Source organism: Megalobrama amblycephala, linkage group LG21, assembly GCF_018812025.1.
Source record: "Megalobrama amblycephala isolate DHTTF-2021 linkage group LG21, ASM1881202v1, whole genome shotgun sequence".
NCBI lineage: Eukaryota > Metazoa > Chordata > Actinopteri > Cypriniformes > Xenocyprididae > Megalobrama > Megalobrama amblycephala.
In genome coordinates this window covers 33,132,735-33,143,634 of record NC_063064.1, presented here as the reverse complement: position 1 = coordinate 33,143,634, position 10,900 = coordinate 33,132,735, and the positions used below count along the sequence as shown (strand labels likewise).

The 10,900-nt window shown below is 38.4% G+C and overlaps 1 protein-coding gene across 1 annotated transcript; it reads left to right on the top strand.

Annotated features, from left to right (window-relative positions):
- Positions 1–277: 277 nt before the first annotated feature.
- On the top strand, positions 278–7,148 carry cdc6 (cell division cycle 6 homolog (S. cerevisiae)). The gene is given in 14 exon segments (XM_048172537.1): positions 278–446; positions 1,076–1,227; positions 1,229–1,343; positions 1,448–1,717; positions 1,799–1,998; positions 2,246–2,400; positions 2,557–2,663; positions 4,401–4,540; positions 4,631–4,731; positions 4,848–4,918; positions 6,179–6,354; positions 6,474–6,584; positions 6,587–6,616; positions 6,726–7,148. Coding segments are annotated over 13 exon segments (1,692 nt in total). The 5' UTR covers positions 278–446; positions 1,076–1,101; the 3' UTR covers positions 6,816–7,148.
- Positions 7,149–10,900: the final 3,752 nt, after the last annotated feature.

The following is a 10,900-nucleotide window of genomic DNA, read 5'->3' as shown; positions in this document are numbered from 1 at the left end:
GTGCGTTTATGAGACAGGCATCAACGTGAAAATTTGGTCCACAAAATTGGTTAAACAAATTTTAAGAGTGGAAAAATGTGATGAAGGAATACTTGCCTTCTCTTTACGCAGCATTTCAAAACTGCAGTCCAAAACTGTCTTAATATTTCCCGGGAAATTCTTTCCGCCAAAACACCAACAAAGATTTTACCCGCCTTTACAGTCAAGCCAATGGGGGAAGGGACTAAGAACCCTATTGGTTCCTTAAAACAAGAGAACCTTGGGCAGCCAATGAAATGCGTTGTCATGGGTCTTCGTCACACGCCAGCCTCTCAGCTGTTCAGAGGAGGAGTTCACAACAACACATTTGGCGCTAGTTTGACGGCGGGTCAGAGTGGTGAGGAGCATCGAGGCTTACAAGGTGTAATTTTTACAGCGATTGTGAATACAATTTCAACTTTAATCAGGTAAGACATTAAATATGTTCATTCTTTAGTCCTCAAGAGATTGCTAGGCAGTATATTTTTAAATAAACTACTTTTATTTAGTGTTGTTCGGCGCGTGAACAAACAGCTTGGCGCCAAATGACCCACGACAGGAACTGTTCGCATTCACTTTAACAGTATTTGTAGGTCATCTACATGTGTTTTAATCTGCAACAACATCCAAAAATTGTAAATTTCTCTTATTTTTGCAGAGTGGTAGTGAATTAGAACGGACAGGAAGCATTGTGTGTTTTGAAAATAATCACAACGCGCCTGTAGGGCCCCAAATGGAAGAAACGCATTACTCATTTGTGGTCTTTGATCAGTGTGATAGGGAACAAAAATGAATTAAATCTTTGGAAGACTTGATGGTATTATACATCCCCAACAGAGGTTTTTAGGTTCGTATGTATTTAATGATTCACACCCCAGAGTCTACAGGACAAAATAACACTTTACTTGCTAAATTCCTCACAGTTTCCCTGTTTTCTCCTCAAAGTACAGTTTTGATGCTACTTATTTCAAACAGGGAAAGCTGACACAGAATAAATTGCAGTTTACTGATCATTGATTTCCTATTAACTTATTTATCACTGTGCTTTTATTTTCAGGTCTGCTTCCTGGTTTTAAACTAAAAATGCCCAGCACTCGCTCACAGAATCAGCCCACCCTTCAGTTCCCTAGAAGGAAGTCTTCCAGATTGGGTTCTCGACCTAAAAGCTCCTCTGAGAATGGCGTGGATGTCCTGGCCACCCCTCTGTCCACCTAGAAAGACAAATGTGGGGGATTCGCTTGCCGTCTGTCAGTCTCCCAGAAACTCTGTGTTGAAAAGCACCTCTCTGTCTGAGAGGCTGCCCCTGAGCCCTCGTAAACGCACGGGTGTGTAAATCATCACCTTTTAAACAACTATCAAGGTTGCTGTAATTATAGTAATGTGTTCTTTTATTTATGAAGCTCTTGGTTTTCCCATGTTTGTGTTTCAGGTGATGAAAACGGATGTAACCTCCCATCTTCTATGCTTGGCTCTCCGCCTAAGCAGCGCTGTGCTCCTCTGTGCTCCCCTCGTAAACTGTCCTTCAACGAGAACACACCGGTCTTCTCCTCACCTCCACGTCCCACCCCGTCCTCACCGAAAATTCCTCTGTCTCCTATTTCTCGTCCGTCGCCAAAACGGCTGCAGGAGACCCCCTGCACCAACCCGATCCCCCGTACAGAGGGAAAGATCCCTGTCACACGACTGTTTCCAGTAAAAAGTAAGTTTTAATATTAAAATTGGTGTTGATTCTTGTCACATTTTTGCACTTAATAATTGATCTCTATCTTTGTTCCTGTAGATTCGGGTTATCAGAGCATAAAGCAGGCTCTTCACACCGCAGTACCCGAACGTCTTCTGTCTCGTGAGGCAGAGAGAGCTGCCATTGTCTCCTTCCTGGAGAACCATGTAGTGGCGGAAAAACCCTCCAGCCTCTATATCTCTGGCGCTCCTGGCACAGGCAAGACTGCCTGTCTAAACTGTGTCCTCCAGGAACAAAAGGTGAGCTCAAGACAAAATATGGGCGTCTGTAAATCAAACTGCATATATTGTAAAATAGACTACTATTCAAAAGTTTGTATTTTTTTTTATTTTTTTTTTTGGAAGAAATTACCTTATATTCAGCAAGGCATGATTTAAATTTGATCAAAAGAATGAAATTTTAATTTAATGCCTGTTCTTTTGAACTTTCTATATATATAAAAATGTATAAATTTGAAGAGTCGTCTGACCTCTCTTCTGTTTTCAGGCTCTGTTGAAAGGAGTTCAGACTGTGGTTATCAACTGTATGAATTTGCGCAGCTCTCATGCCATCTTTCCATTGCTGGGAGAGAGACTAGGGGTTCCCAAGGGCAACAGCGAGGCTCGGCTGGAGAAACTCCTGACCAGCTCTGGGCCCACTGTGTAAGTTCGGCTCGCATTCAGGCAGTGCTTCGCTCGTGCTAATTTGCCATGAACCGTTTCAGGGTTTTAGCTCATTACTGTGACTGAGATCAGTTTTTGTAGGCCTTTTTTCATGTGATTTAAATCTTATTGTGGTGTATTTTTGTGTGGCAACAGGCTGTTGGTTCTTGATGAGATGGACCAGTTGGACAGCAAGTCTCAGGAGGTTCTCTACACGATCTTTGAGTGGCCTTACCTGCCCAAATCTCGTGTTTGTCTCATTGGTAAGATTGTCATAATAAATTTGTGCTATAAGAAACGGTATTGATTAGGGCTGGGCGATATGGTTGAAAACTGTACCACGATATCAGTGTTTCATATCTGTCGATATTGATAATTATTATTGGGGGTTTTTTTATGACCCATTTAAAATTAGGACCAGGAGAAAAATATATTACATTTAAACATTAGCATTTTAATCTTAACCTTCCTCTGATCATAAACCCCTCAGTTATTAAGACAGAAATGTCAACAACCATGGAAAACATAAATAATTAAAATGTAAACGTAAGTCTAAAGTAGGGTGACCACCCGTCCTGCATTTTGCGGGACAGTCCCGAAATTAGGAGCTTTGTTCCACGCAAGACTTAAGTAGTGTCCCGCATTTCATTTATGTCTGTATTTTTTTTTTTCATCCCTGAAATTACAATACCACAGTAAGAAATGTAATAAAAACTGAGAGCATCTAAAAATCTATTTGTGCAGCCATCATATTCTAGCTTTGAAAATAACCAACCAGCACAATCATAGAGAGGGTTTTCCTGCTGATGACAACTGAGTTAACAGGCAAAGAGCAGGCCTCATCAAAGTCTGTAAACACAACTACACCAGCAAGGATTTCATCTTCCACACTGGATAAGAACCTCAAGAGCTGCTCAAAGCTGCCCAAATCGATAATTTAAAGCATGTAATCATCCGTCCTGATGTTAAATATTTCCAACAAACGGCGGCGATCAAGCGCCACACACGGAAATGGTCAAGCACCTACAGAAAAATGAGATATTCTCCATTTGTTTTAACCAATACAAAATTGCGAAATTCAGACACGACTTTCTTCTCACGTTAATATTTCATTTAATGCAGGTTCTATGGCGTTATTATATTGAAAAATGTCGAGAGCGCATCAAATGCGTGAGCAATCTCTCCACTCACAGGCGGATTCCCCTGCACAAAACTGGACGCGCGCACGCGCTCTTGCTCAGATATCAATCTGCACGCTCAATCTTTTGTCCTCCTGCATGTGCAGCCGTGAATCTAGAATTGTCTTCTCTCCAGGATTTAATGTTTCCATAAGCGCAACATTATAGTGTGGGCACCCACCGGCAGAAACATTGGCGCATATGCCAAGTTTGCCAACAAATGTAAATCGATATTTACATAGCGTAATAGTTGTAAATTTATCTGTCTCATGTGTCCCGCATTGTCCCACAAAATCACATCTATTGTCCTGCAACAGATCAATAGTCAGGTGGTCACCCTAGTCGAAAGTCACAATGAACACTTTTCCTCTTTTATTTACAATTTCCTCGCTCGCTGCGGCACTCATTTTCTGCTTATCAGTCGCCGGTTACTGAAGAGGAATCCAGCAGCTGCAGACCAGCACGAGACAACGATATGGCTCAACCAAAACTGATACTGTTACATAACATGATTGACTCCCTACGTTGCTAGGTTACCAGAGAGCGAGTGCCTTTAATGCAACCAAACTTGCTTCGCAACCTCTGTTTTCTTCCGACGAAGAATAAAAAATATCGAACGTTTTATCAAACATATTTTTTGATATCGATCATGTGTCTATCACGGTGCATATCATTATCGTTTTATCGCCCAGCCCTAGTATTGATATTTGAAATCAACCCAAACACACCCCTGCCTTCATTGCTCCACCCCCAAAATGCAAGAGTGGATGTCTTCCGGATCATCCTTGAATGTCTGCTGACCTGTGAACTTTGACCCCTTAGGTATTGCTAATGCATTGGACCTGACAGACCGTATTCTGCCCAGACTGCAGGCAAAACCGCATTGCCGACCCAAACTGCTCAACTTTCCTCCCTACAGTCGCGAGGAGCTCAATGCAATCGTCCTAGACCGGCTCACACAAGTATGTCTACTTGCATATTTTCTGTTACTCGCATTTATCCAGTCTCACATTCTGAGCTAATAATACAATATTGTGTTTGTGTGCATTTAGGTATCAGGTGAAGGTGTTTTGGATGCAGCGGCAGTTCAGTTCTGCGCCAGGAAAGTCTCCGCAGTGTCAGGAGATGCCCGCAAAGCACTCGACATCTGCAGGTAAGAGAACAGGTTAAATTTAAAAACTAAAAAATGTAAAAACTGCTAAATCTCCAGCACATCAGTGTGATGGTTAGTTTTTCTGAGGTTCTCACACACCTGTTTCTGTCATTCAGGAGGGCTGTGGAGATTGCAGAAGCAAGTGACAGATCTAAAACTGCATCTGAACCTGCGGTCAGCCCTAAAGGTAGGAATTACTGTACTGGAAAATAAGTTACACAATTGACTATAAGCTGTATTGTTGAGAGAAAAAATAAAGAATCGCAGATAAGTCGCATCTGTGTATAAGTAACATTTTATTATTATATTCAGAAAATATATAAAACACCGGTAAATAAAACAAACATAAACCATTTAAACATATTTTTGTTCCCCTCACTCCACAACGAATCCTTAAATTCACAACAAACCAATTCAAAACAGGAATGAAAAATAAAACCTATAAAACAAACAAATTATAGTGACATTCATTATACATTTGTTATAAATGCCAAGCACACACACAATAAATCAATAAATTTATTTGACACATTTATTTATATGTTTTATATATTTAAAACACATTTATTTGAAGCAAAACTGAAACTACTGGCGTGTAGGAAATGCACTTTACAAAAAAAATTTACAAAATAGACTTGAACGAAACCAAACATGCGCACTTTGCACATTTTGATTGAAGACGTGATGGTGACAAGTTAATTGCAAGTCACTTTGAAATAAGTTACGTTCCTTTTCAGATAATAAAAGTAATTTATATTCTGTAAAATACAGTAGTGTTGTGATGTGTGCTTTCAAAACACTGCTTCATTAAGCTTTTGAAACATTTGCAAATCACTTGTTTTGAACCAGTGATGTAGAGTGTATATCAAACTTCCAAAGTTACGTGATTTCACCAAACGAGGCTTCTTTACGTCATAAATGTTTTAAAATTCCAATAGTTTGCTGCTAGAGGGCGAGGGTGATCTCTGTGAACCAGTGTCTATGAGTTTTGCCTGATTTTTGGATCAATTTCATGAATTTGTAGATATTTTAATGATGCATTTCTATAGTAAAAAGAACAGTTGTGGTTAATAGTCTCTCATTGGCCTTGTTAAGCAAGCTTTGCATAAAACAAACAAAACAAACCCCACAATATAAAGACACTTCATATTTTTGTTTTAGATGTGTTTTTTTTTTTGTTGCATTTAATAGACTACTTTACTTTCAATTAAACATTTGCAATTGGTTTGTAAAAGGCATCTCAATGCATGTTTTGAGCTGAGTTTTTGACCAGCAGGGGTCACTAGCACGTCTCGTTTCAAACGTTTCAAAACAGTGAATCATTTTTGTGAAGCAATTTTCAATTTATTAGTTCAGGCTTCGTTTCTCCCATCACTAGTGATGACCATTTCAGCATTATTTAGAAAGAAAATGAAATAATGAGGGATTTGTCTTGACTCTCTTGTAGCAGTGTCACGGGTGAGCGTTCCTCAAGTGGCACGGGTTTTGTCAGAGGTATATGGTGACCGCATGGCTTCCAGCAGCGGGGACGGTGAGAGTTTCCCTTTGCAGCAGAAACTTCTGGTCTGCTGTCTGCTTCTCATCATTCGTAACGGCAAGAGCAAAGAGGTCCAGTTGGGCAAGGTGAGTCAAAGTTTGATAAATTGTTTCCAAACCCCATAAGTGTAAATGTTCAGATTACATTGAGGAAGAAGTGTTGTGGTTTATTCTGGGACTGATAACCCTTCTTTCTGTTTCTCCAGCTGTGTGAAGTGTACAGTAAGCTTTGTAAGCAGAGGCAGGTCAGTGGAGTTGGACAAACGGAGTGTCTGTCTCTGTGCAGTCTGCTGGAGAGCAGAGGAATCCTTCACACTCAAAAAGGCCAAAGAAGGCTCGACTGACTAAAGTAAGAGCATTTATGAATAGTATGGGTTTTGCATCATATTAAGTAATTCATAACTTCAGTTCATTACTATTTAATGAGGGTTCTAAATTTCAATTTTGTTTTTTCCTAGATCTCCCTGAAGATTGAAGAGCGAGACGTGGAGAACGCTTTGAAGGATCGAACTCTCCTTGGTAGCATATTAGCGGCTGGTCTGCCGTAATCTACACAAGATTTTTAACTTTTTAATATTATTATTATTTTTTTTTTTTTCCCTCGTTCTTTTATTTTAATATTGATGAGCTGTGAAAGTCTTGTTTAAAATGAGATTTGCTTCTTTCTTTTTTTTTAAGAGGGATGATTTGATCCAAAAGGGTTAATGTCATTTTATTATGTTTGTGTCAAACATTTTTCCTGCCTTTTAAAGTGTAGGGTTGTTTTTTTTGTATTTGTATATGCTTCAAAACAGAAGACATTGCCTTCTATTTTATTTTGTACATTCGGCTTTGTAATGGGTTTTTGGGGATACACTTTTAATAAAGCAGAATGTACATGAGTTTGATTCTGAGTCACTTATTTAGTTCTCAAAACAATTTGAATTTATTGCACACTTAATAACAGTAGTTTTCCCACTGTTTTCCATCCACTTCCTGTAGAATTCAACTTGGAGTTTACAGTACTTTTTATGTTGTCAGCCTTTGCATACTTGTGTATAGTTTGTGGATATTAAACCATTTCACACAATTCATTTTTTTTTTTCCCCCATTTAAAATTTCACGTGTCTGTCCAGCCTTCACTAAAGATATGAAGCCAAAAGGCTGGTCAGCAAATCAAGATGAATAGTTTTTATTAAACTAATTGCAGAAATATTGCTAACACACTATAACCAATTCAGTTGGCACAAATTCCCAATCCATTCATTCAGTTCTCAAAACAGACATGTTTCACTTGTTTTCACACATTCCAATTTTCTTAGTGAAAATGCCCTAATTGTACAGTTTTAAAGGTGCCCTAGAACTTTTTTTTAAAAGATGTAATATAAGTCTAAGGTGTCCCCTGAATGTGTCTGTGAAGTTTCAGCTCAAAATACCCCATAGATTTTTTTTTTAAATTCATTTTTTAACTGCCTATTTTGGGGCATCATTATAAATGAGCCGATTCAGGGCTGCTGGCCCTTTAATTGCTCGTGCTCTCCGCCCACAGAGCTCGCGCTTGCCTTAAACAACATTAAAAAAGTTCAAACAGCTAATAGAACCCTCAAAATGGATCTTAAAGTGTTCGTCATGCAGCATGTCTAATCGCGTAAGTACAGTGTTTATTTGAATGTTTACATTTGGTTATGAATGAGTTTGATAGTGCTCCGTGGCTAAAGCTAACATTACACACTGTTGGAGAGATTTATAGAGAATGAAGTTGTGTTTATGAATTATACAGACTGCAAGTGTTTAAAAATTAAAATAGCGACGCTCTTGTCTCCGTGAATACAGTAATAAACGATGGTAACTTTAACCACATTTAACAGTACATTAGCAAAATGCTAACGAAACATGTAGAAAGACAATTTACAAATATCACTAAAAATATCATGTTATCATGAATCATGTCAGTTATTATTGCTCCATCTGCCATTTTTCGCTGTTGTTATTGCTTGCTTACCTAGTCTGTTGATTCGGCTGTGCACATCCAGACGTTAATACTGGCTGCCCTTGTCTAATGCCTTTCATAATGTTGGGAACATGGACTGGCATATGCAAATATTGGGGGCGTACACCCCGACTGTTACCTAACAGTCGGTGTTATGTTGAGATTCGCCTGTTCTTCGGAGGTCTTTTAAACAAATGAGATTTATATAAGAAGGAGGAAACAATGGAGTTTGAGACTCACTGTATGTCTTTTCCATGTACTGAACTCTTGTTATTTCAACTATGCCAAGATAAATTCAATTTTTGAATCAAGGGCACCTTTAACCATGTTTCATTCATAAAACAAAAACAATGCAATTAACTCAAGCATCACAATGTAAGCATCACAACTCAAATAGCACACATTTATACATCAGTAAACCTTTTTTTTATGTAAACAAGGACGCTATTTACATGTGACAAATATGAAAAAACCAAGGCCAACAAACATGACAAGTCTATTTTGATATAACTCCTGTCCTATGTACATATGCAGTTTTGGGGGTAATGCATTACAAGTAACGTGAATTACTTGATAACCCTCTGTTTCTCCAGCTGTGTGAAGTGTACAGTAGGCCTAAGCTTTGTAAGCAGAGGCAGGTCAGTGGAGTCGGACAAACGGAGTGTCTGTCTCTGTGCAGTTTGTTGGAGAGCAGAGGAATCCTCATACTCAAAAAGGCCAAAGAAGGCTCGACTGACTAAAGTAAGGAGCATTTATGAATAGTATGGCTTTTGTATCATATTAAAGGGTTAGGCCTAGTTCACCCAAAAATGAAAATTCTGTCATTAATTACTCACCCTCATGTCATTCCACACCCATGAGACCTTCATTGATCTTCAGAACACAAATTAATGATATTTTTTGATAAAATCCGATGGCTCAGTGAGCCCTCCATTGCCAGCAAGATTATTAACACTTTCAATGCCCAGAAAGCTACTAAAGACATATTTAAAACAGTTCATGTGACGTTAGTGTTTCAACCTTAATGTTATGAAGCGATGAGAATACTTTTTGTGCGCCAAAAAAACAAAATAACAACTTAATTCAACAAAATCTAGTGATGGGCGATTTCAAAACACTGCTTCATGAAGCTTTGAAGCTTTACGAATATTTTGTTTTGACTGAGTGGTTTGGAGCGTGTATCAAACTGCCAAAGTCACGCCCCCCAGTGGTGAGCCATTGAATTTCAAAACACTTATCACGTAACAAAGCCTCGTTTACAGAAATCACGTGACTTTGGCAGTTTGATACGTGCTCTGAACCACTGATTCAAAACAAAAGGTTTGTAAAGCTTCAAAGCTTCATCAAGCAGTGTTTTGAAATTGCCCATCACTAGATATTGTTAAATAAAGTCCTTATTTTGTTTTTTGGCACACAAAAAATATTCTTGTCGCTTCATAACATTAAAGGTGATAGAGAGGATTTTTTCTTTGACTGAGAATCCAAAGACTGTTACTGAGTTTTTGAAATGAGCGCATGCGTAAGAACAACCCCCCTCCGTCACAATACATTTCAAAGGAACGCCTCCCAAAACTCGTAAACACTCGTATTGGAACACGAGTGTTTACCACCGGCATTCAATGTGTCGTGTTTTTTGGATTCATTATGTCGGACTCACCGCAGGTAACTCATAATCTGCAGATGTTACTCCTGTCTCCTGACAAAAACATTGCATGCGGCGCCTGTAGAGTGTGGAAAGTTACTGGAGAGCGCAGGCGTGCTCGTCTCTCAAAAAGGAACGTCACGGCAGTGATTGACAAGCCAGAGGGCCAATCGTTTACACAATGATCGCGTAAACGATTGGCTGATGTTTTTAAGGCCCTACCTCGTGCACAGATGATGTATATTAATATTATTACTTTCAGTGCACCTAATAAATAGTCTTTTATCAGTTAGTAAAGACAGTTTCAAGTAATATTGCAAAAATGTATAAAACAAAACATCCTCTTTAGCACCTTTAAGGTTGAACCACTGTAGTCACATGAACTGTTTTAAATATAGTAGCTTTCTGGGCATCTGAAAGTGTTAATTGCCTTGCTGTCAATGGAGGCCTCACCGAGCCATCGGATTTTATCAAAAAGATCTTCATTTGTGTTCTGAAGATGAATGAAGGTCTTATGGGTGTGGAACGACATGAGGGTGAGTAATTAATGACAGAATTTTCATTTTTTGGGTGAACTAACCCTTTAAGTAATTCATACTTCAATTCATTATAATTTAATGAGGGTTCTAAATTTCAATTTAGTTTTCTCTTTCCTAGATCTCCCTGAGGATTGAAGAACAAGAACGTGGAGAACGCTTTCAAGGATCAAACTCTCCTTGGTAGCATATTAGCGGCTGGTCTGCCGTAATCTACACAAGATTTTTAACTTTTTAATATTTAAAAGTTTTTAAAAAAAAATTACTTTATATTAATATTACTTTTATAATATTTTAAAAAGTTTTAAATATTAAGTAATATAAAGTAACCTGTCCTGTGTATATATGCAGTGTTAGGGGTAATTCATTACTAATCAGATTACTTTTTACTAGGGCTGTCAAATGATTAATCATGATTAATCGCATACAAAATAAAAGTTTGAGTTTGCCTAATATATGTGGGTGTACTGTGTGTAATTATTATGT